Below are 26,247 nucleotides of genomic sequence, written 5' to 3'. Positions count from 1 at the left end.
AAAGGCAGATAAAAGAGCAGAAGACAAAAATAGGTACAAAGAATAAAAGCAACAACAGAAAACAGTAACAAATATGGTAGATATAAATCCAGCTATAGGCCAGGCGTGGTGGCTCACGTCTGTAATCCCAGCACTTTGGGAGGCTGAGGCGGGCGGATCACGAGGTCAGGAGATCGAGACCATCCTGGCTAACATGGTGAAACCCCATCTCTACCAAAAAAAAAAAAAAAAAAAAAAAAATTAGCCAGGCATGGTGGCAGGTGCCTGTAGTCCCAGCTACTAGGGAGGCTGAGACAGGAGAATGGCATGAACCCAGAAGGCGGAGCTTGCAGTGAGCCAAGAACGCGCCACTGCGCTCCAGCCTGGGCGACAGAGCGAGACTCTGTCTCAACAACAACAACAAAAAATCCAGCTATATCAATAATCACTTTAAACCACAATGGTCTGAATACACCAATTTGATGACAGAGATTGTCAGAGTGATCAAATAACAAGACCCAACAATATCTGTTATCTATAAGAAATCAAATATAAACAAAAACACTATTTTCATCTGTTTTGCTGCTGTAATAAAATAGCACAGATTGGGCAGTTTATAAAGGACAGAAATTTATATCTGCAGGCTGGGAAGTCCAAGATCGAGGTACTGGCAGGTTCCTTGTCTGGTGAGGGCCAGGTGTCTTGAATGCTGAATCCTCCAGAGTGGAGGACTGCTGGATCTTCACATGGCAGAAGGGCAAAAAGGATAAACTCCCTCTGTGAAGCCTTTATATAAGGGCATCTAATCCCATTCAGGAGGGCTCCACCCTCATAACTTAATTACTTCCCGAAGACCCCACCTTTCAATAGTGTCACATTAATAATGCCATTAAGTTTCAACATGAATTCCATGGGGGATGGAGGGATGTTTGTTTTTGTTTCTTAGAGACAGGGTCCCCCTCTGTCGTCCAGGTTAGAGTACAGGGGTGTAATCATAGCTCACTGCAAGCCTCGACCTCCTGGGCTCAAGGAATCATCCTGCTTTAGCCTCCCCAGTAGCTAGGACTACAGGCATTTGCCAGCACTCCTGGCTAAGTTTCAACATGAATTTTAGAAGGTACACATTCAAATTTTAGAAGGGATGCATTCTGCTTCTGGCCCCCACAAAGTCATGTCCTTCCCATGTGCAAAACATTCATTCCATCCCAACAGCCCCCAAAGTCTTTACTCATTCCAGCATCAACTCAAAAGTCTAAGGTCCACAGTCTCATCTAAATCACATATGAGTGAGACTCAATACATGATTCATCCTGAGGAAAATTTCCCTCCAGCTGTGAGCCCACGAAACCAAATAACTTACATGCTTCCAAAATATAATAGTGGGACAGGTGTAGGACAGACATTTCTTTTTCTTTTTTGTTTTTGTTTTTTCGAGACAGAGTTTCACTCTTGTTGCCCAGGCTGGAGTGCAATGGTACGATCTCGGCTCACTGCAACCTCCTCCTCCCAGGTTCAAGTGATTCTCCTGCCTCAGCCTCCTGAGTAGCTGGGATTACAGGCATGTACCACTACGCCCGGCTACTTTTGTATTTTTAGTAGAGACAGGGTTTCTCCATGTTGGTCAGGCTGGTCTCGAACTCACAACCTCAGGTGATCTGCCCACCTCAGCCTCCCAAAGTGCTGGATTACAGGCGTGAGCCACTGTGCCCAGCCCAGGACTGACATTTCTAGTCCAAACTGGAGCAATCAGAAAGAAGGAGTAACAGGTCCCAAGTAAGTCTAAAACCCAAGGCAAACAACATTAAATCCTATGACTGAAGAATAATCTTCTTTGACTCCATGTCCTGCCTTCCAGACACACTTCCCACAGGAGTTGGGCCCCCAAGCCCCTGAGCAGCCCCACTCCCACAGTTTTGCTGGACCCAGCCTACACAGCAGCTCTTATGCGTTGGAATAGGGTACCTGTGGCTTTCCCAAGGCTGGCATTGCAAGTCCATGACTCAACGGGTCTGAGGTCTCAGGGGTGGTCCTGCCCCCACAACTCCACTAGGTATTGCCTTCGTGCGGGATCTCTGTGGCAGCCCTGTTCCTGCAGCAAGTCTTTGCCCGGGCCCTGAGGTTGTCTGAGGCATCCTTTCAAATCTAGATGGAGGTAGCCATGCCTCCACAGCTCTTGCACTGTGCATCCCTGCAGAGTTAGCACTACATGGACGCTGCCAAGGTTTATGGCTTGTGCCTTCTGGGGCAGCAGCCGCAGCTGCACCTAGACCCACATAGCAAAGATTTTAAATGGCTCTGGGCAGGAAATCCTGAGGTCTCACAGGTGCCCTAGGCACTCCCCCAATACCATTCTGCTTCCAAGGCCCTACCACTCAAAGCCTGTGATGGGCACAGCAGCCACAAAGACCTCCAAAATGTCTTTGGGTCATTCTCCCATTGTCTTGATGAATACCGCCTGACTTCCTTCTATCCTTATTAATCTCCTTATCAAACGGTCACTTGGCCACACCTTTGGGTTTCTCTCTAAACATGCTTTTTTATTCTTTACATGGTGAGGCTGAGAATTTTCCAAATCTCTACACTTTGCTTCTCTTTTTTATTAAGAAATTCCATCTTAAAATCATTTCTCTGCTTGCATTTTACTATAAGCAGTTAAGAGAAGCCATGTAGTACCCTGAGCACTTTGCTGCTTAGCTATTCCTTCCACCAAATCTCCTAGTTCATCACTCTTTTTTTTTTTTTAAGTTCCGGGATACACGTGCAGAATGTGCAGGTTTGTTATATAGGTATACATGTACCATGGTGGTTTGCTGCACCTGTCAACCCGTCATCTAGATTTTAAGCCTCGCATGCATTAGATATTTGTGCTAACGATCTCCCTCCCCTTTCTCCCCCAACCCCCGATAGGCCCCGGTGTGTGCTGTTCCCCTCCTTGTGTCCAACTCCCACTTATGAGTGAGAACACGCAGTGTTTGTTCTTTTGTTCCTGTGTTAGTTTGCTGAGAATGGTGGCTTCTAGCTCCATCCATGTCCCTGTAAAGGACATGATCTCATTCCTTTTTTGTTTGTTTGTTTTGAGGCGGAGTCTCACTCTGTTGCCCAGGCTGGAGTGCAGTGGTGCCATCTCGGCTCGCTGCAACCTCCACCTCCTGGGTTCAAGTGATTCTCCTGCCTCAGCCTCCCGAGTAGCTGGGATTACAGGCTAATTTTTGTATTTTTAGTAGAGACAGGGTTTCACCATGTTGGCCAGGCTGGTCTCAAACACCTGACTTCAGGTGATCCACCCACCTCGGCCTCCCAAAGTGCTGGGATTACAGACTTGAGCCACCACACCCGGCCAATCTCATTTTTTTTTTTAATGGCTGCACTAGTTCACCACTCTTAAGTTTTGCCTTCCACTAAATTCTAGGACATGGACATAACATGGCCAAGTTCTTTGCCACTTTGTAACAAAGATGGCCTTTCCTCCAGTTTGGAAATTGTTTCCCATTTCCATCTGAGGCCTCATCAGAATAGTCTTCACTGTCCATATTTTAACCAGCATTCTGGTCATGATCACTTAGGTAATCATTAAGAGAGAAGCTTTCCCTATATAGCTCTTCTTTTCTGAGCCTTTAGTGTAGTAGAATCACCCTTAATACTCCATTCACACCAATGTAAGTTTTCCCATCATTCACTTCAAAACCATTCCAGCCTCCATCCATTACCCAGTTTCAAAGCCACTTCCAGCTGGGCATGGTGGCTCACGCTTGTAATCCCAGCACTTTGGGAGGCTGAGGCAGGTGGATCACGAGGTGAAGAGTTTGAGACCAGCCTGACCAACACGGTGAAACCCCGTCTCTACCAAAAATACAAAAATTAGCCGGTCATGGTGGCGTGTGCCTGTAATCCCAGTTACTAAGGAGGCTGAGGCAGGAGAATGGCTTGAACCTGGGAGGTGGAGGTTGCAGTGAGCCAAGATCACACCACTGCACTCCAGCCTGGGCGACAGAGCAAGACTGTCTCAAAAAAAAAAAAAAAAAAAAAAAAAAGCCACTTCCACTAAGACCAAAACAATGCAATTCTCCACAATCTCTTCCAGAAGACAGAAGCAGAGGACATACTTCCTAACTTTTTCTATAAGTCCAGCGTTACTCTAATACCAAAACCAGACAGACATTATAAGAAAACTCAGACTAATATCTCTCATGAACACAGATGCAAAAATCCACAAAATATTAGCAAATCAAGTCCAATAATGCATAAAAAAGAATTAGGCACCAACTGGGATTTATCCCAGATATGCAAGGCTGATTCAACATTTGAAAATCAATTAATATAACCTGTCACATTAACAGTCTAAAAAGGAAAAATCACATGATCATATCAATAAATGCAGAAAAAGCATACAACAAAACCCAACACCCATTCATTAAACTCTCATCAACTAGGAATAGAGGTAAACTTCCTCAACTTGATAAAAAACATGTACAAAAACCCTATAGCTAACTTATTTAATGTCAAACTTACTTACTAAATCAGAGTGCTATCATTGCATGGTGGAAACTCAGGTTTCTATGCAGGGGTGAAGATATTTCATCAGAAAGAAAAATAACTCAGACTCCAGAATCATTTCTAATCATCCAACAATCATTTATTGTTCACTATTCTAGGAGTTGTAACACTTCTCAGTATGTTCAGGAGAAATGAGAGGAGTAACTGTCTCATTGCTAAACAATTGTGCACAGTGGGGAGTACAGTGTCTTGACCATTAATTCCACAAAGCTGCTATGAGCAGAGGCACGATGGTCATGTTGACATGAAGCAGGAAGTCTTAAAAGGGTAGACGGTTGGGAAAAAAGTGAGGATGACGACAGGCATAATCAGAGAACTCAAAAGAGATGTCAAAGTTAGGAACTTTGAATTGAGGATCTCAAATCACAGTAATGGATAAGATTGCTAAGGTAGTAGCTCTCAAAGAGGTTCATAGTAATACTAAGCTGTTATTTGTTCATGTTTCCCTCATTCTCTCACGAATGTACAATGGAGTTTTCCAGAGGCTACATTATCACACCAGACTGAATGTAGAAGCACATAAGAGAATTCTGCTATTAAGCCAGACATTAAAGATACAGTATTTGCAAAAATGTTAAATAATGCCACTCTTTTCACTCTTTTTGTTTTGGAAATTATAGGTATTTTCCCATAAAAATATGGTATTAATATTAACAAGTATTGGGTTATTATTGCTAATAATAAAAAAATTAAAATAAATATTTTTAAATGTTTCCATTTTGATCTTATAAAATACATTTTAGGCCAGGTGCAGTAGCTCATGCCTATAATCCCAGAACTTTGGGAGGTTGAGGCAGGAGGATTGCTTTAGCCCAGGAGTTCAAGACCAGCCTGGGCAACATAGTGAGACCCCGTCTCTAAAAAAAAATTTTTTTAAATTAGTTAGGCATGGTGGTGCATACCTGTAGTCCCAGCTAATCAGGAGACTGAGGAGAGAAGATTGCTTGAGCCCAGGAGTTCGGGGCAAGCCATGATCGTGCCACTACACTCCAGCTTGGGCAAGAGAGCAAGGCCCTGTCTCAAAAAATAAAAATAAATTAAAATCTTATATTTTAGAGCAGTTTTTAGATTTACAGAAAAATTGCAAAGATAGTACAAAGTGCCCATATATCCCAGTTTTCCCTATTATAAACATCTTTCTTACACTACAAATGTATGGTACAGTTGTCACAATAGTGGACCAATACTAATACATTATTATTAATTAAAGTCCATACTTTGTTCAGAACTCCTCAGTTTTCCCCCAATGTCCTTTTCCTTTTCCAGGATCCTATCCAAGATATAATATTACATTTACTTGTCATGTCTCCTTAGGCGCCTCTTGGCTGTGACAGTTTCTCAGACTTTCCTTGTTTTTGATGACCTTGACAGTTTTAAGGAGTACTAGTCAGCTATTTTGTAGAATGTCCCCCTGGTGGAATTTACCAGGTGTTTTTTTCATGATTAGACCGGGGTTATGGGGAGGAGGACCACAGAGGGAATGTGTTGTTTTATCGCATCATATCAAAGGTACATACTATCAACCTGACACTGGTATGTTGACCTTGATCACCCAGTGAGGTTGTATTTGTCAGCTTTCTCCACTGTGAAGTTGCTTTTCCCCTCCACACTCCCTGTCTGTACTATACTCTTGGAAAGAGGTCACAATGCATAGCCCACACTTAAGTAGTAGGGAATTGTATGTCACCTCCTTCAGGGCAGAATACCCACATACATTATTTGGAATTCTGTATAGGAAATTAGTCTCTTCTCCTCCATTTATTTATTCATTCAATCATTTATTTGTATCAGCATGGACTCATGGATATTTAATTTTATGCTTTGGGTTACAATCGAAAACTATTTTATTTTGTTACCCAAATTGTCCAGCTTTGGCCACTGGGAACTTTTCAGTTGGCTCCTGAGTTTATGTTAATTTTTAATATGGATAGCTATTACCCACATAAACAAAAGCTCTTTGGGGTCCTTGATAATTTGTGAGTGTAAAGAGGTCCTGAGACCAAAATGTTTGAGAACCACCGCTCTAGGGATCGTCTGGCTGACCCAAATCCCCGGTGTGTGTGCGCGCTTCGTCCGCAGGTAGGAGTTGTGGTCTAGGCAGAAGCAAAGTAGGCCACACTCGCCTGCCCTTGGGAACACCCACTTCTCCGTGCCACACCCGCTCCTAAGGTTTTCTCCGGGTCAGAAACGCGGGGGTCCCCAAGAAGACGAAGCTCAGGCTGCCATGCCTTTCCCGCGAACGCCACGGCGCGGCGCCCGGCTCACAGGGCGAGTCTCCCACCCGCGAGTCGGAAAGGGCCCGGCATCTTGGCTAAAGCTCAGCGCTGTCCTCCGGGGCTGGGGCCCTGGCCGGGCCTGGCCTGAGCGGTCTCCCCTCACTCTGCGGCTCGCTCTCCCGGGCTACTCCGGCGCGCAGGTGCTGCGCCCGCGGGAGAGAGCGATCCTGCGGCCGTGGCGGACGCCGGGAGGAGCCGCCCGGCTCTCCTCTCGGGAGCGCGTCCCCGTGCCCTCCAGCTGCCCGTCCCTGCTGAAAGCATCCGGACAGCTCCCCGGGCCGCGGCCCTGGGGCCCGCCAGAGCCCTGCCCTGCACCCCGCTCTCCCCTCTCTGGCCCGGAGGGCTGCGCCGGGCAGATCCTTTCTTCTGCAAGACAGAGACAAGCAGCGATAAACAGCTAAAGCTGGAGACCCGGCTAATTGATACAATAAGTTCTCTAATTGCCTTGAAAATAAGGTAATGATTTGGCAGAGGGAATGCTTTGATCTCATCAGGCAAGAGAGACCTCTCCAAAGGAAACCTCAGAGAAGGGCTGGAGGCCTCGGACTTTGGGGTGTGAAGCCCAAGGACAGCCTGCTTTCCCCGCCCTCCCCCGACCCTGCGTGTCCACGGTCCCCAGCCTCACCCTCCGGCTTTTCATGGAAAGCCCCTTCTCCTGTGATGACTGGAGGAGAGTACACACACATAACACAGGGGTTAGGAGACGAGGAGGGGGTGGGTTCTGGGTTTTTCAGGAACAGGAGGACGACTGAAATGATTGGTCCAGTTTTAGAGGCTATAGAGAAGGAAATTGGGGGAGAGGGGATTGCAGACAGGGATTATGGAAAACCTGACTTGGCTCAAGTCTGATGATGTTTCTTACACAGTGAGGGCTGCTGATTTGAGCTTTTCAGGCAGGAGGGAGTGACAAAAGGAGGAGAACTTTGAGTGTCCTGCCTTCTCCAAGAATCTGCACACACACTCACACACACACCATTGCTCTGCGCTGTGGGTGTCCCTGCCTGGCAGAGGCCCCAGCACAAAGAGGATTAGAGAGATGAGCTAATCTGGTTTGTATCCCAGACATGGCCCCAGAAAGGGACCTTATCCACCCTGATATGTAAGGATGTGAAGGAGTGAGGAGTCTTTCTTTGGGGGCCTGCTGGCTGACAGTACCAGAGACCCCACTCCACTGGAGTCCCTGGGATACTGCAGTACTGACTTCAGGGTCAGATTTAGGAAGCAGAAAGACGGTCGGTCCCACAGAAGGAACTAGATCTCTACCCTACTTGTTTCACCAGTGGGGAAACTGAGGCCTGAAGTGGGAAAGTGATTTACAGAGTCATGCCAATAGTGCATGGCTGAGTTGGGGGAAAAGACCGTCAGGTTTTGTGACTTTTTTCTGGTCCAGTGCTCCCTGCACTGTGTTGCAGGAGCTGCCAGGGAGAGGTATGAGACAGAGGGCAAGAGAAAGAGAGACGAAGACAGAAGCAAAGATACTCACCAAGGAAAATAGAGGTGCGCACACACACACATGCACAGAGAGACGGAGAAAGCCACAGAAAGTCAGAAATAACATGGAGAGACAGGTGGAGAGAGGGAAGAAAGAGCAAGACAAACGGTCATACAGATTCATACAGAGAGATACACACGGAGAGACAGGGAGTGACACAATCTGACAGGGAGACAGGCAAGAGACAGGGATTCAGAAAGAGAAGGACAGAGACATTCAGACAGGGAGGAGGAGGCAGGCCAACTTAGACACACAGAGAGACAAACGAAGACAGGGAGATAAACACAAGAGACAGATGCAAATAGACAGAGAATGACAGAAACAAGAGCCAGAGAGACCCAGGGAGATGGAGACTCAGAGAAGAGACATGGGGAGAGTATGAGAACAAGAGGCAGCGGGAACTGAGGAAGGCAGAGTGGGAGGGAGGCAGGCCATGCCCTCTGCAGATATTTGTCCATTGGAAACAACTCTCACTTCCAGATCATTCTAGGGCCCAGAACAGGTGGTAGGGAGAGAAAGAGAGCTTAGTGCTTAGCCTGTGTGATACAGGCAGACTGGGAACCCTCCCTTGGGGAGAGGCTGGTCAGTGACCACCCAGGATCCCAGCAGCACACCCACTGGCCTCACACAGAACCTGGGCCACCCGCCCAGAATGGCCGTCAGCCCGCCCACCGCCTGGCTCCAGTCTGATTATAGCCAAAGTGCCAAAAGGCTCCAGACACCCCCATTCCCTGCCCCCATCGTCTCACCTCCCCACGCCTCCTCTCCTCCTTCCCCTTCTCCTTTAGATCCCTCTCTTCCTTTCTTCCTAGTCCTCAGGGGAGCAGTTTGTGCCCCTGTTTAGCCACTAGCTGGGAGGAAAGGGGTCCTTATCCGTCAAGCCCCCTTTCCTGGTTTGGGGCTGGATGCTCCTTCCCTCCGAAGCCCTCTTGGTCTGGCCTCTTTGAGACACGTTCCACGCCTCGCCTAAGAGCTCATAAATACCAAGGAGAGGCCGGCCAGGCTGTGTACAAAGCGTGGATCCCCACTCTTTTCCCCCCTTAACAGCTCCTGGGTTCTTCCCAAGCTTCCTTTACTTCCCCAGACACCTGCATGGGGTGGCAGGGCAAGAGGTGAGGCATTAGTTACCTGTGTGAACCTGGCCCTATTTCAAATAAGACCTGCCTCGGTTTGCAAAGAAATCTCAGGAAAGGCGTCTCAGGGCCCCTTGTGCAAGCAGCAGGCTCAGGAATTCCTTGACTCCCATCCAAACCTCCCCCCAGCCCCTTCTTGGCCTTTCTCTCTGCTCATTACCATCCACACCACCTCCCACCCACCGGGAAAAAGAGAAGGTCATCGCCAAAGGGGCCCAGGGAAGGGGAGCCTTCTGGAGGATAGAGCAGGGCGGGGTAAGAGCTGTTTACCCACACCCCAGCTCCCCTTAGCTCATCTCCCCTCCCATCCAAGGGCCAGCAAAAATTCAAAATCATTCAGCCAAGCATAGCTGAGAACAGAGTGAAGAGAAATCTTAACTCTGCCCCACCAGAGAGCAGAGCATAAGGTGATATCAAGGGTGAGAGTGGACCCTTCTTCTTTGGGCACCCACTTTTGAGAGGACAGGAGGAGGCTCTAGTGCCACTATGAGGAAGAGGGTGGACCTGACTCTGCTGGCTGGGTGGAAGCTGTCCTGCTGGAGGCCCCAGGTAATCTGGCAGCTTTCAGGGGACCTGGGATTCTTCCTCAGGTCTCTACTGATACTGTTCACTGTGTCTGCAGCATGCACCCTTGAACCTCAAAAGAGCCTAGTGTGCCACCCACAGACAGTTTTATTATATTTCCATGAAAATGCCTTGGGAGTAATGCCTTTTGCTCCTTGTTATTTAGGATACCCTGGCCAGTGTTGGGCACACAGCAGGTGCTCAGTAAGTGCTGACTTGACTCCATGCAGGGTTCTACAGACCAGAACTTAACTCTCAGATCAGTGACTCCTCCCTCTGGCTCCCAGAACTGAGAGTGAGAGTGTGGAATAAAATGAAGATGCAGGTCAGGAGCTAGCTTGAGCCTCTGGCCTTGACCCTCTGCCTGGCAGCCCCACAACAGGCCTTCGCGTGAGGAGCTGAGCTCTCCAGTAGTGTCTAGGACCTTGAGACTGGAAGTTTATTTTGAGATTTGAAGCTCCAAAGAGGCAGATCCCAGAAAACCTCTTCTCTGGCTCCATATTTGTTCTCTAGTTAAGTGGTTGAGTGCAGCTCTTGCAGTCAGCTGGCTCCTGCAGCCTGGGATTCCTCCTGGGGAGCTGGGGACTCAGAGGAGAGGGGACGAAGAAGCAGAAGGAGCCAAGCCTCATCCTAGGTTGTCCACTCTGGGGGCAGAGGTGACTTGTGAACCTTAAAAGAGAAGTCTAGTCCCCTCACCCACTTCCTTCCCTCTCAGAGCTGCTGATGTTTCTGGCCACACCCCCCCTCACCCCGCCCTTCAGCTCAGAAACATGCTTTTAAATTTTTTTTATTTCTATTTATTTATTTTGAGACAGGGTCTCACTCTGTTGCCCAGGCTGGAGTGCAGTGGTGCATTCATGGCTCACTGCAGCCTTGAATTCCTAGGCGTAAACAATCCTGTTGCCTCAGCCTCTCAAGTAGCTGGGACCACAGGTGTGCATGACCACAGCTGGCTAATTTAAAAATTTTTTTGGGTCTCACCGTATTGACCAGGCTAGTCTCTAACTCCTGTGCTCAAGCCATCCTCCCAACTCGGCCTCCCAATGTGCTGGGATTACAGACGTAAGCCACCAAGCCTGGGCCTCAAAAACATGCTTTAATACTTGAGCATCTATATTGTGCCAAGACACAGTCCTACTTGTCTATAAAGACAGCTCAGGCCAAAGAAGGGGCCTCAGAAGTGATTTGGGGGCCCATGTGGGCGAGTCCACTCTAGGTTAGGGCCGATGTGATCATCTTCAGCCAACTTTCCCCCTCCCTGCGCTTTCCACCAACCCCAGGCCCATATGTAGAAACAAACATAGGGCCAGAGTCACACCCAGGTCTAAACACACAGAGGAGTCTGGGAGAGGCTGCTGGAGCTCCAAGACTGCCCTGTGTAGGGATGGGGCCGGGTTGGGAGGAGGTAAAAGAGTGGTCCAAGGAAAGGGGCCCAGCCAAGAAGGAGCCTGGGCTCATTCCTCTCCCACCTGCCCCTCTCAGGAAAACTAAGCACAGAGTCTGTGCCTTTCTAAGGAAATAGCCGGGCCAACTGGAGCCCACCTGACAAAAAGAAAGGGAGAGAAGGGGAAGAAAATAAGTTAGCTGGTTGGCCACAAAGGATATGGTCCCAGTTTCTGTGCCAGGAAGTTGGCCCTGAGAAGTCTCTGTATTCAGTCCTCTCCAACTCCCATCCAACTCCAGCCCAGCCCCCACTTCCCACCCAAGCGGGGAGCACTGCCTCCCATTCATGACTTGGAGCACCTCAGGGACTCATCTGAATTCTCTTCCTCCAGGCACTCCGCTCCAGCTGGATGGCCTTCTCGATAATCCTCGTACACCAGCCCACTCCTGCCTTTGGGTCCCTGTATGGGCTCTGCCCTCGGCTTGGGATGCTCTTCACCAGGAAGCTGCCTGGCTCGTTTCCTTGCCTCCTTCAAATCTCTGCTTGCATGTCACCTTAATGAGGCCTACCCTGATCATCCTAGTTGCAACTGTAACCATCCCCTTGACTGTGCTCTCTTTACCACTGCACTTACTACTTTCTAACATACTCTGTTTTACTTCTGATGTTTATTGTTTATGGTCTATCCTCCTGCAATAGAATGCAAACTCCATGAGGGCATAGATTGTTCATCAGTGTGTCCCTAGTGCCTAGCACAGTCCTGGCATGTGGTAGGAAATAAGTATTTGTTGAATTAATGAATGCACTCAGCACCTTACCACAGAAAGTGGGGGTAAAGGAGTGTCACTGTAGGTTGGGGACAGAAGGGAAGTGCTTGCAGCCCCTTCCCACTCTGCCCGCCTGGCCGTCACCCACAGAAGTTGGGGCTGCGGAGTGGGGCGGTGGGGAGAGAGGTTAAAGTTTCCTCTGAAACCTTCTCCACTATCTCTGTCTCTGAGATGTCTGCAGCCAGCTGCACCCCATCTGCTTACACTCGGGAGCCACCTCTAACGCCACCACCGCCCCCTAACCCCCAACCAAGGACAGACAGTGAATTTGGAGTTGGGGGCATCGGCAGTTACTAGTGAGTTGTTTACACCAGGACTTTAAAATCATATGAGGAGGCAGGAAAGACACCTGCGAGGTGGGAGAAACTGAGGCTGAAGAAAGGACTGGAGCCAGACCCCAGGTGAACTCTGAACTCTCGAAGTTGGAAAGCCCAGGATTTTAAAAAGAATTTTACTTCTGACCGAGGGCCACTGTGCCCGCAGGGCCTGTACCTGCTATCCTGGGAGGTTTGAGGGTTGGGGTGGTGGGGAGAGAAGAGTCACTTTCGGCAGACTGCACCTCCCCACCCCTTCCCGATTTACCACGCCCCCAGGCTCTGTGCGGGCGGAGGGAGGGTGAGGGAGCAGCGGGGAGGAGGCAGGGTGAGAAGGCGAAGGAGGGAAAAAGCTCCAGGGCTTCCACTCTCTCGGCAGGACCCCCACCCTGGCCTCTGGTGCGGGAAAACCTCCCAGCTGTTTCTGATTCTTTCATACTCTCAGCCCCGCCCGAGAGGGTGGAGGACCGAGGCACAGAGGGGGAGCGGGGAGAGACTGCGTTCCGCTGAGCCCAGGAGTAAGGGGCGGGGAGTCCGCAGGTGCCCCCTTAGCGTCGGCAGTCGATTCCCGGTCCGTAAAGAAAAGCACCCGGGCCGGGCAGGCCGGGCAGGCAGGAGCCAAGTCTAAACGTGACGCATTGGGGATGGGGGGTGCAGTGGGTCAGAAGAAGCAGGGGAGATGAGCTCTAGCTGAAAGCATCCCCTGCCCGAAGCCGACTGCCCACGGCGCTCCTGTAGGCAGTGTTGAAAAGGTAGTTAAGACCTCCAACTCCCGGTGGCAGGGACTCTACCCATTTCACAGAAGCGCAAGGATGGAGGAAATGAGTGCATCCTCGGTGCTCAGCGCCGGTGTCACTGTAGGTTGGGGACAGGAGGGAAGTGCCCGCATCCCCTTCTCGCTCCGCCAGCCTGGCCGTCACCCACAGAAGTGGGGCTGCAGAGTGAAGGGCGCTAGGACCCGGTGGCGCGGTGTCGGCAGGGACTGGGCGCTCGGGGCGCTGAAGGGAGCCGCGGCATCCCGTCACAGCGTGCGGGAGCAGGTGGGGGTGCGGTGCGGTGGCGCGCGGGAGCCCCGAGGGGCGGAGGCGGCCGCTACACCTAGGGCGTCGCGGAGCGCCCAGGGCTTGGCGCGGGCGGAGCCGCCCTAAGGGCCGCGCGTGTCCCCGGCCTCGGCCCCGCCCCGTCCCGTCCAATGAGAGCCCGCGGCCGAAGGGGCTGTCCGCACACTAGGCCCGCAGCTCCCTTCAGCGCCGCAGATCCCCTGACACCGCACCGGGTGCTCAGGCAGCGCGCCCCAGACCCCGGGTTCGGCGCGCCGTCGTCGGCTTCCGGACATCGCAACTTGCGCCCCTCTCCGGGATCCTGCTCCCGGGCTCTGGACCCCAGGTGACCCTAGGTCCCCAGCCGCCGGCGAACACCATGGCCCCCCAGGGGGGTGAGGTAGGAGCAGCCTGAGTACCCCCAGAAGGTGCCCCGTCCACGCCCCTCCGGGCTGCGCGGCGGGAGTCTTCGGGGAGCTATGCTGAGACCGGGTGGTGCGGAGGAAGCTGCGCAGCTCCCGCTTCGGCGCGCCAGCGCCCCGGTCCCAGTGCCGTCGCCCGCGGCCCCCGACGGCTCCCGGGCTTCGGCCCGCCTAGGTCTTGCCTGCCTTCTGCTCCTGCTGCTGCTGACGCTGCCGGCCCGCGTAGACACGTCCTGGTGGTAAGTGTGGCTCTCAGGCTGGGCGGGTGAGGCGCTTGGTAGGAGAGGCCGGAGGCGCCTGGAGGAACTGGCTGCTCACGGGACCAGGCTGTTGCTTCGACGGAGTTGGAGGCGATTCGGGCAGGACTGTAACTGAAATCTGAAGTCGCGGGGTGGCGGGAGGGTGAGGCGCCGCGTCTTACACGACTGGTGAGAAAGGCGCTGGGCATTCGGAGCAAGGACGCCCGGTGGTCGCGGCTCCTTAGGCCTCCATGTGCTGTACCCCCTCTATTTCAGCGCAAGCTCCTTAGGGCAGAAGCTACCTTCCGAGTTTCCCTCAGAGTGAGTTCAAGGAACCAATAACCTTCCAGGGCCCGCAATAGCTTCGCCAGGGCCCCAATCGCCTAAGGTCGCCCTCTGAGAGGTGGAGAAAGGGGCAGCTCGCTAGCCTAGCCCACCCGTACCACAGGAAGGCTTTGGTGAGGCAGCAGCACCCAGCCGAGGCTTAGAAATGGAATCGAGGCAAAATTTACCCCATTAACTCCCACAATTAAAACAAACAAAAAGCATGGGTTTGCATTATCTAGGCGTTTGTCTTCAGCCACCGTTTTGAAGATGTCACTTGGAAACTTTGTCTCCCTACCTTCTTCCTATTCTTTCCCATCTCCCATTTCTCCCCTCCAAGAGCCAGAGGGCTGCGGAGTCCCAAGGTACTAAGAGACCCCCTCCCCAGATTTCTTGCAGGCCCAACTCCAGACACTTCACAAGAGGGCAGATGAGGCAAAAAGGCAATACAGATCCACTGGATGTCTAGTGTCTGTTCTTTTTAGAATCCTCCCTGCCCCCTACTCCTTGGATGGCACTCATCACGTTCCCGTAGGAGAAGGAGCTGCTTTCCCTTCTTCCCCACCCTGGGGAGAGGGCAAGGCAGGGAGAGTTGAACCTAGAAAAGACTCAGTCTTTCCTCTTCACCCCGCAATCAGACTGGCCTCTTGGACTAGGCTATTGCCCCTCTCCACCAGGCAGTGCCCCCGTCCTTTCCTTACTCCGTTCTTCTTCCCGTGCAAGCCCCCCTCCCCCAAATGTGGTCTCTTCTCCCCTTGCACCCTGTGGCTTTTCTCCTCTTGACTTGGAATCTTGGCTGAAGGGTGAGGGGTAGCTGGCCGAGGGGCCCGCCAGCTTGGGCTGCAGATTCCTATCATTTCAAGATGCGTCTCTCCTTATCCCAACCCCCACCCCCTGTTTTCCTGTTTCAGAAAAATCTCTTTTGGATTTTTTTTTTAAAATCTCTGCAGTGTTGGGGAAGGCGAGGAGGGGGGGTTCTGAATGGGGGAACAGAGAGGCCTATATCTTACATCTGGCTTGAAACATTCTTTTAGAAAGGGAAAGGAGAGAAGGGGGATGACGAGAAAAACCTTTCAAAGTTCTGAGTGAGATCAAAGCTACCTTGTGCCTTCATGAGCTTGGTCTGGCTGGGGACTTGGCATCTTCAGGGTCTTTGTTGAGACAACATGAAGTAACCGCTGCCCATCTTTATCTGGCTCAGATAGCAGTTTGCTTTTTGGGACTCTTGATTGCTTCTTACCAGTTTGGGATATAGTCTTGGGGACCAATTGGTGTTTGGGTGAAGAAGTGTCACTCTGGTAATTTCAGCATACTGGCAGTGGTTCCTAAAGACCCAAATGGGGGTCTTCCTAGTCCCCATTTTGTACCCTTGACTACTCCCTCTCCCTTTTCCTTTCTTCCTCTACTACCCTCCCCTGATGTGGTTCATATTAAAGATTCTGGAAAAATTCCTGGGTGAAGGAGCTAGGGAGGGAGGGAGGTGACACACAGAGTGACTTAGCAGCCCCTGTGAAAAGAAGGAAGGCTGCAACAGGGCCAGGTTGGGAAGTGGGTACAGAGGTTGTTTCAGCCTCCTTGCTCCACACCTGTCATAGCTACAGTGCCTCAGTGATCACCACTTGTGGGATAAGGTGAAAAGCTACCTTCTAAAGGCAGGCTAAGCCCCCAAGCCTTTCTCTTAGGAAAAAACCAGCAAGATTGGTGTTCTGTACAACCCGTGGAAGAGAAATGCCTGTTGACTCTGGTGTGTCCATGTTCCACTCTGGAGCAGAAGGCCATCATTTTCACCAGTTAATAGTTGGATTTTTCTCATAGCTTGAGATTCTTCCCCTTACTCTCTAACCACTGCCCTCCCTCTATCTATCCTAAACAGACCAAGAAATAGGGGGCTTCCGGCATGTGCTTTCCTGTTTCATTTTGCATTCTGTAGGGGGTTGGATGTAGGGAATCACAAGAACAGGATTGTATTCGTAGGCTCACAAAGGGAGAGAAACACAAAGTGGTATCATATTGTTAGCATTACTGTTACCAACAGCAGTTGCTTTTAATAAGCCCTTACTGAGCTTCAGGCACTATGGCCAAACACCTTATGAGCATGATCTTTGTCAATCTGAAATAATCCAGTGAGATGGGTTCTATTATCATCCTTATTTCACAAATGAAAGTGAGGGATGCTGTGGCATTAAGAGCAGATTCATGGAGGTGAATAGTGTTATCTCTGTGTTCAAAGTTCTATATGTGCTGGGCTGAACCATGTACACTAGGGGCTGTACACGAAAGGAGGAAAGAAAAAAAAAGCGGATCCCTGGCCCGTTTGTGTCTTTAACATACAAACATAAAACATCTGCAGATAGGCTGGCAACTGTTGACAAGTAAAGCTGTAATGGAAATGGGAGTTAATGGCTGGCTAGAGGGAGAAGGGAGTTGGGGCTAAATCAGAACAGTTAGGTGTTTATTCAACAAATAGTGATCGCATACCTACTATGTGCCAGGCACTGTTCTCAGTACTGGGGATATTGAAGTGAACAAAACCGACAAAAATCCCTGCCTTTGTGGAGCAGTGCATCCAAACCATGTGAGGATCTTGATGAAATGCAGATTCTGTTAAGGTAGGCCTTGGGTGGGGCCTGAGTGTCTGCATTTCTAACGAATCCCCAGATGATACAGACACTGCTGTTCTGGGGACCACACTTTGAGTAGCAAGGGGCTAGAGTAGTGTATGCCTCACTATGTCAAATGAAGGGATGTGAATTGGCCAAAAGCAGGTGAAGAGAAGCATTCTGGGGCAGGAAGCTGCGAAGGAAGTGAAGAACTTCCAGAAGGAAAAAACAAAGCTAGAGTCGGGGCATCTAACACTACCAGACCATGAGGTGGGAGATGCCTTAAATATCTTTGTGTCCCTAACATCTGAGCTCAGTGCTTGGCACGTGGTAGACATTTTGCAGGCATGTGTTGAACTGAGAGGAAGATGTGGTTAGCCTCAGGCTCAGCTTTATTGGAGGCTCCCTACACTAACTACAAGGGGCTGACTACTGGAGAGCAAGCAAGCGCCATGCTCTGTGGAGTCTTGAAGCCATTACTTAGTGGAGTAAGGGTGGTAATAGAGACATTTAATTATCTTCCCATCTTAGATACTGAACAGATGTTCCCACACTCAGTGAGGATGTAATAAAAAGGACCTATGTGGGCTGCAGCAGAATGGATTGAAGTCAGACCACAAGAAGGACTTTTTGCCTGAGTTTGGCCTGCCCCACTCCAGACTGTCTCACGAGGGCTGGGTTATTGGTCTGTCATTCCCATCCAACCCTCCTCACCCAAGCCCCAGTAAAAAAAAAAAAACAAAAAACAAAAAACAAAAAACAAACACCCATTGCCTAGAGCAGTACTTGGGCTGAACTAGGGAAGCTGAACGGTGGTGAGACAGGGACAAGCTCCAAATCCAACGGTCTTGATTCTCCAAACAAAGCACCACAGCAGTGGGTGTAACTCTGGGCTGTGCGTCAGGCAGCCTTTCCGGCCTGGCCCTGTCTGGGGTGTTTATTTTGTTTGTTCCTGGAAGCTGTTGCCCTGATGGACAGTGCTGGGGACGCTGATTCCATGGGATTTGTTAGGGGAGGGCCAGCCCTCTCACCCCTTCCCCGGGACAGATGGGCCCCATCAGCCCTGCTGAGTTCCCGAAGAGGGAAGCATCAGCCCTCCTTGTGTTTGTTTGAGTTGGTGTCACCAGTGGTGATCCAGTCTGTGGGTGAGGGCCGGCTGTGGGAATGCAGGGGGTTGGTAGGGGGTGACACAGAGCCCAGGGCAGTCTAGCTTTTCCCCTCCCCACACCAGCTGCCCTCCCTTCTCCTCACCCACTTCTAGGCCCATTTTGGGGCCATTCCCAAACCACAGGCTCATTCATAGCTCAAACCAAGTCTTTTCTGTCTGCAGTAGCAATTGCTCTCCATGGCCCCACCTGTTCAAAACAGGGGAGGGAGGGCAGCCCTTTGATGCATTCTGGACAGGAGAATAGAAAGTTCCCAGCAAATCAAGGAAGGTGCTATGGGGTTAAAGAGAGAGAAAGAGAATGACAAGTGGGGCTGGGCTGTCGAGCTGGAGGAAGTGGGTGAATGGGTCAGATCTCGTTTGGTGGCCTCTTGGGGAAAAAGGGTGATATACTCCTGTTTTCTCTCTGAAATATTCTTCCTGAGGCTTGTGGTGGGATCCAGGGTTAAAGCTGAGTGAAGAGAAAATATTGCCTTGAGAAACAATAATGACTCTGGCAACTCACCTATTCTTTAGTAGCCCATCTCAATTGACCTTCTTTTAATTGTTCATATTGGACAGACTGGAGACTGCAGTGTGGGGAGAGTCATCCTCTTACTTATCTTGGCCTTTGGCTTCCCACTGCAGACAGCCCGTGCAGGTCCATCCAGGTTGGGGAAGATGGTTTTAAAAGGTTCATTAGTTAAGAAAGGCCCTGGGGTCTGGAAATAAAGGGTTTGAGGAGGAGAGTAGAGGGTGGGATCTTCCTCCCCAGACCTCATGATTGGGAATGAGGATTTTTTTTAGCTACACGGGTCTGACTAGAGCTGTAAACGTTACTCAGATTGCTCACTATGTCTCTTCCCACGAGCCCCTCCCTGTCACCATCCCCCTGCTGTCAAACCATATCTTCGTGGACCAGCCATGCAGGACATCCCTCTTAATGGGAGCATAAGAGTGTTGTCTCAGACCCTTATTTTGTTAGTTTATGTTTCCATGAAGCTCTTAATGTTTATTAAATAAACAGACAATGAGTTTGTGTGACATGCCCACAGCTTCTGTGTATGTGACACATGCCTAGCCTGTGTTCTGGGAGTGTATGTCACTTTGGCCTTCGGCTGGGGAACTGGTGATGGCGGGAGGCCACTCAATTACTCTCTCTGCAACTGTATAACTATTAATACTTCTTCAGAACTGTGGGAAATGGTTCTACTCATCAGCTTTATGGAATGTGGGTTAGGGAGAGGGGACAGAATCTCTTCAAGATCTGGATGCTAAAAGTACCCCTTCCTTATTCCCTCCCAATGCAGAAAAAGGGCTGGGATGTTCTGACAGGGCCATCTCTGCCTTGCAGGTACATTGGGGCACTGGGGGCACGAGTGATCTGTGACAATATCCCTGGTTTGGTGAGCCGGCAGCGGCAGCTGTGCCAGCGTTACCCAGATATCATGCGTTCAGTGGGCGAGGGTGCCCGAGAATGGATCCGAGAGTGTCAGCACCAATTCCGCCACCACCGCTGGAACTGTACCACCCTGGACCGGGACCACACCGTCTTTGGCCGTGTCATGCTCAGAAGTAAGAGCCTCTTCCATCCTGTGTCAGCTCCTTCCCTTTCTGTGCTGGGGGTGGTGAGTGGGAAGAGTAGGCAAGATCTCCCCTCTCCTCTCCCACACACCGTTTCATAATCAGAGGAAGAACTGTGGGCAGAGCCCAGGATATAATTGGGAACAGACTCTTAGCACCTTAGATTTGTAGACAGGGGCTCCTCTAAATCCTAGTGCTCTGGGACAAGACCAAGGTAAAGCATTCCCTAGAACCTCCATCTTTCTCCCTCATTTTCCTTGTCCTCCCCAATCCCCAGCTTGGGAGGCTACCATGTACTGTAAGGCTGAGGTCTATGATAGGCCCTCTGTTCTTAACACCACCATCACTATCGTCACCCCAACACTCCCAACACTACAGTAATGGGAACAAAAGATAAACAGAAAGGTGATATGTAAATATTTGGAGAGTCAGTGGCTTGGCCTCAGCTCAGCAAAAAAGCTAAATAGAGCTAGACGGTAAACTAGGAGAAAGGGAACAAGATGGGAATCTGGAGGTGTCAGGCATGCAGGGGCGATAATTCATTGGTCTCCAAGAGCAGGGAGGGAGAGCAAGCAGGCAAGTGAAGGTAGCATGGATCTCTAAACAGGCTGACCCCTGGGCTGGGGTCTCCATTGTGGGGGAACTGTCCAGCAGAGTGGGCCTGAAAAGGCCTGGAATGTGGACTAAGGCAGGCTTAGCTGAGCCAGTGCTGGCACTCAGTGGGAGGGGATGATTCACCAGGAGACTTTTCAATAGATGGACACAGGGAATTTGGCAGGAAACAAGAGTATAGGTCAGCTCAAAAGGTCAGATATACAAAGAAGTGGATAGAGAGTAGTGAGGGCTGAGGGGAAGAGGTCAGATACTCTGGGGAATGCTCTTGGAAATGAAAGGCACCTTGAATAAAGGGGGTGTAGGGGTGAATCTGGGAAAGAAAATTAGGGAAGAGGTTTCAGAGTCAGAGGTTGTATGGGCTGAAGAAGGGGACAGACATGGGCCTCTTTCCTGAAGCACACCTCTACAATTCTCTCTAGGTAGCCGAGAGGCAGCTTTTGTATATGCCATCTCATCAGCAGGGGTAGTCCACGCTATTACTCGTGCCTGTAGCCAGGGTGAACTGAGTGTGTGCAGCTGTGACCCCTACACCCGTGGCCGACACCATGACCAGCGTGGGGACTTTGACTGGGGTGGCTGCAGTGACAACATCCACTATGGTGTCCGTTTTGCCAAGGCCTTCGTGGATGCCAAGGAGAAGAGGCTTAAGGATGCCCGGGCCCTCATGAACTTACATAATAACCGCTGTGGTCGCACGGTCAGTACTCATGTCTGTGTAAGTACACTCGTATTTGCTGGGGGTGACCAGTATGTGTGACCATGGACTAAATAAATGTGAAGGTGGAAGAGCTGAAGGCTTCTGGGTCACTTCCAAAAGCCCCAACATCCTGGGACAGCAGCACTAAATGCAAGGGAGCTTAGGAATGCCTGGGGTCAACCAGGTGCGTGAAGAGTCTTCACATAGGTGGAAAGTAGGAAAAGGTGGAGAAAAGAAGTAACTTTTTAAGAAGGAAGAGAACTGCCTTCATAAAGACTGAAAGGATAAGAGGTTGTTCTAGTCAGTTCCCTGATATTTGAACATCTTCTACGTGCCTAGTACTATGCTGGAAAATGGCACACTACTAAAGTAGAAGGCATGGTACCTGGCACTCTAAAACGTGAAAAGTAGAGGATGTGCAAGCACACTGTCACGTGAACAGAATCCTGTGGCTCTAAAGTTCAGTGGGCTGTCATGAAAAGGAAAGCACTGTTGGTCCAGGAAGATTTCCTGGAAAAAGAGTTTCTTGAACTTGATCAGGAAGAATGCGTGGGATCTGATGTGGGAGAGAACAACCAAGAGCTCAATCGGCCAGCCAGGGCCAGGTCCAGCCTATCTCAGAGCACTCATCCTTTTGGCCCTAGGGATGACTAAAATGTGTCCTGACCAGCTACCTCTCCCTTAACTGCCTTCCCCCTCCCCCAGGCTGTGCGGCGGTTTCTGAAGCTGGAGTGTAAGTGCCATGGCGTGAGTGGTTCCTGTACTCTGCGCACCTGCTGGCGTGCACTCTCAGATTTCCGCCGCACAGGTGATTACCTGCGGCGGCGCTATGATGGGGCTGTGCAGGTGATGGCCACCCAGGATGGTGCCAACTTCACCGCAGCCCGCCAAGGCTATCGCCGTGCCACCCGGACTGATCTTGTCTACTTTGACAACTCTCCAGATTACTGTGTCTTGGACAAGGCTGCAGGTGAGTAAGGAAGGCAGGCAGGGACATGGAGTCCCAGTTCTTAGTGCAGGCACCCCTGGTTAATCATGGTCTGTTCAGTCTCAGGAGTTAGGGAAGGGGGTGCTGTGGGAGGAGGCAGTTTCCTCTCCACATGAACACCTGGTCATGAGATTGTTGCAGTCCACCAGGCCCAGTGCTGCCCAAGTAGAGAGGAGGTCACTCAGCTCCTTGAGGCCTGAGGTCATGCATCACTCCTTTGTATCCCAGCATCTGGGATACAGTAGGCATTATTCAGGGTATGTTTAACTTAGTTACCTGTTTTCAGTTTTAAGCAATGTGTGGGCTGCACAGAAACATAAGATGCAGCCCTAAGCCTTTGGCTCTTTGTAATCTACTTAAAGAAATGAGACATAATGGGTAGACAAATGCAAAGAGAGATGGAGAAATCAATAAAAGTTTATTTGAAAATGTAGGAAAAAAAAAGAAACTGCAGAATTTAAGCTGCTCCTTGAAGCGTAGGGAGTTATCTGGATAGCTTGAGAGAGAGTGGGCAATTTCTTATCAGAGAGTAGTAGGTGGGAAACACATGACCTGTCCCAGGGACAGAGAACAGACCAATCTGCTGGGTAAAGGTTCTCTCTAAGGGAGATTAAAGCTAGAAAGATGTCCTTGAAAGGCTTTATCCAGTGTGCTGCCATTGAAGATTCTGAAACAGCTGAAAAAGAAACGAAGAAGAGATCCATACCAAAGGCAGGTAAAGCAGCAAATGGTTGTTTTTCAGTCTGTTCGAGGTATTTGTGGTGGGATTCTTGGAGGTGCTGGAAGTTGATATGAAATCATATCAAGGGAATGAAAGTTACCATCCTGGCTCACATTTCTGGTTCAGATAGGTTAAACTAGGAACATGCAGCAGAACTCTTCTCCTCTGGTTACTGCCGTGGGGCTCCCAGGCTCTTTTCTACAGGCTCAGCGTCAGGACTTGGGTGAAGTGGAGCCAAAAAACCTCAGCTATCTTCGGTACTGTTTGTTTTCACCCATCTCTGTCATTCCTGGAAGAGTCAAGTGTCTTGGAGTAAAACTGGGCACAGAAAAAGGGTGGGGCTCTACCCAATTAATGAAGAAAGTAGTCTGTATACTTTGTAGGGTGCTAGAAGAAAAAAAGTTGGAGCCCTTCTGATTTTCCTAGTGATTTCCTGCCACTAAGTATACTTTCCTCCCACTGAGGAAAGAATGAGAGTCTCATTCAGAGGGTCACTGTCTGGATACCTAGAAATAATTCCATAACATCTGAGGTGTAAATCTATACTACCATACTGAAAATACACCTTTAGGGAAGGAACTTTGGAGTTAGGAGGGAGGATAAGTCAAATGTGTGTTGGTTTTTCTCAGAGGCATAAAATTAGGCCTCCTAAAACCCAAAGTGGGGCCTGGAATTCAAAGAATATAAGTCATCCCAGAAAGAATATGGAGCCAGGAATTCCCTCCAAAGCAGTAGAGTCCAATTGAACTTTCTGTGATGATAGAAATGTTTTCCTATCTGTGTTGTCCAATACAGTAGCAACTAGCCACATGTGATTACCGAGTACTTGGAATATAACTAGTGTGACTGAGGAGCTAAATTTTTTAGTTTAATTTTCATTAATTTAGATGTAAAAGACTATATGTGACTAGTGGCTGCTACCCTGGACAGTACAGCTCCACAGTGTAGAAGGGGTTTTTGGTGCCCAAGAGAACTTAAGACCCAGCCCTTGGAGTTAGGAGACTAACATATACGGTAGACCTAGTCAGTCCACATTCCAGACCAGTGGTCTCCTAACATTCTGGATCCTTTACTCCTATCGTTAAAACAATTTGAGCACATATCTCCATTATATGTACATTTATTTACACCTGTGTTCCACTATATGAATATGTATATTATAAAACATATTTTAAATTGATGAGATAAAAAAACATAGAAGTTCTAGCATTTTCCTCCTCTATCCCAGTGACATGTGGAGACTAATTCTGTAGAAATCAGTTAATCTTTATTCTCTGTTTTGAACCTAGGCTAGTTAGTTTCCCATCTCTGGATCCTTACTAACCATGGAAAAGGTTGGAGTAGATGCTGTCCTGGGCCCAACTCATCCAAAAGTCTATTGATTTTATGATCTGTTGGCAGGATCTCTTTTGCTAAAATCAGTCAGAATGAGGTTCTAAGCATTCCCTATGCATGGGGAAAACATGATCCCTATCCTAGAGTTTCCACTGTAAGGGGAAGGGATAATGCTTAGGGATAATAGCAATAATAATAATGCAAGGGATATTACTTAGGAATTCCTTAGGAATATGCCTCCAGCCAGTCATGGTAATCAGTTCACCTCTTCAGATGAACAGAGATTATATCTAACAATCTATTATTGTGCTTATTTTCATATGAGAAACTAAGTTAATGTTTCATTTTGACTAAATCACACAACTAAGAGTGGTAGAACTGGGATTTGAATCCAGATAATATGATGTCAGAGCCCATGCTTCTTTTTTTTTTTTGGAGACAGTTTCACTGTCACCCAGGCTAGAGTGCAGTGGTGCAATCTTGGCTCACTGCAGCTTTGACCTCCCAGCCTCAAGTGTTACTTTCACCTCAGCCTCCTGAGTAGCTAGGACTACAGGCTCATGCCCATGGCACCTGGCTAATTTTTTAAGTTTTTGTAGAGACAGGGCTTGCTATGTTTCCCAGCCTGGTCTTGAATTCCTGGACTCAAGCATTCCTCCTGCCTTGGCCTTCCAAAATGCTGGGATTATAGGCATGAGTGAGCCACTGTGCCCAGCCCAAAAAAGCGATTCTTTTTATCCTCCTTCTGAGAATGTAGTTAAGGGTATCCAGGGCAGCTGAAGAGTTAACTTTGTTCTCACTCCCTCTCTTCCCCAACCCAGGTTCCCTAGGCACTGCAGGCCGTGTCTGCAGCAAGACATCAAAAGGAACAGACGGTTGTGAAATCATGTGCTGTGGCCGAGGGTACGACACAACTCGAGTCACCCGTGTTACCCAGTGTGAGTGCAAATTCCACTGGTGCTGTGCTGTACGGTGCAAGGAATGCAGAAATACTGTGGATGTCCATACTTGCAAGGCTCCCAAGAAGGCAGAGTGGCTGGACCAGACCTGAACACACAGATACCTCACTCATCCCTCCAATTCAAGCCTCTCAACTCAAAAGCACAAGATCCTTGCATGCACACCTCCTCCACCCTCCACCCTGGGCTGCTACCGCTTCTATTTAAGGATGTAGAGAGTAATCCATAGGGACCATGGTGTCCTGGCTGGTTCCTTAGCCCTGGGAAGGAGTTGTCAGGGGATATAAGAAACTGAGCAAGCTCCCTGATTTCCCGCTCTGGAGATTTGAAGGGAGAGTAGAAGAGATAGGGGGTCTTTAGAGTGAAATGAGTTGCACTAAAGTACGTAGTTGAGGCTCCTTTTTTCTTTCCTTTGCACCAGCTTCCTGATACTTCCTTGGTGTGCAAGAGGAAGGGTACCTGTAGAGAGCTTCTTTTTGTTTCTACCTGGCCAAAGTTAGGTGGGACAAAGATGAATGGCATGTCCCTTCTCTGAAGTCAGTTTGAGCAGAACTACCTGGTACCCCAAAAGAAAATCTTAGGCTACCACATTCTATTATTGAGAGCCCGAGATGTTAGCCATAGTGGACAAGGTTCCATTCACATGCTCGTATGTTTATAAACTGCTGTGTTTTGTAGAAGAAAAAGAATCATAACTATACAAACACACATTCATTCTCTCTTTTTCTCTACCATTCTCAACCTGTATTGGACGGCACTGCCTCTTTTGCTTACTTGCTGCCTATTCAAACTGAGGTGGAATGCAGTGGTTCCCATGCTTAACAGATCATTAGAACACCCTAGAACACTCCTAGGATAGAGTAATATAGTAAGTCTGGCCAGGCCTTGTGTTTTTTTTTTTTTTTTTTCTCTTCCCATGCATTATTCGGGAGGTTAGCCAGGTTTGGGGAAACACGAAGTAAAAGAAAAATAGGCAACTCATGGATGGTGGGAGAGCAGGTAAGCAGGTCTGATCTCAAGGGCCCACATGAGGCATCAGTATATATTAGGCAGGTA

General features: G+C 49.4%; 1 protein-coding gene across 1 annotated transcript; it reads left to right on the top strand.

Moving 5' to 3' along the window:
- Positions 1-13,625: 13,625 nt before the first annotated feature.
- On the top strand, positions 13,626-26,063 carry WNT2B (Wnt family member 2B). The gene is made up of 5 exons (XM_002810427.5): positions 13,626-14,224; positions 19,647-19,867; positions 20,911-21,188; positions 21,894-22,158; positions 25,054-26,063. Exons 1-5 carry the CDS (start codon positions 14,043-14,045, stop codon positions 25,281-25,283), a joined length of 1,176 nt encoding a protein of 391 aa, XP_002810473.1. The 5' UTR covers positions 13,626-14,042; the 3' UTR covers positions 25,284-26,063.
- The last annotated feature ends 184 nt before the right edge of the window (positions 26,064-26,247 follow it).

Source organism: Pongo abelii, chromosome 1 (genome assembly GCF_028885655.2).
Source record: "Pongo abelii isolate AG06213 chromosome 1, NHGRI_mPonAbe1-v2.0_pri, whole genome shotgun sequence".
NCBI lineage: Eukaryota > Metazoa > Chordata > Mammalia > Primates > Hominidae > Pongo > Pongo abelii.
Note: the sequence above shows the minus strand (reverse complement) of the source record. Positions and strands in the feature narration are given on the sequence as shown.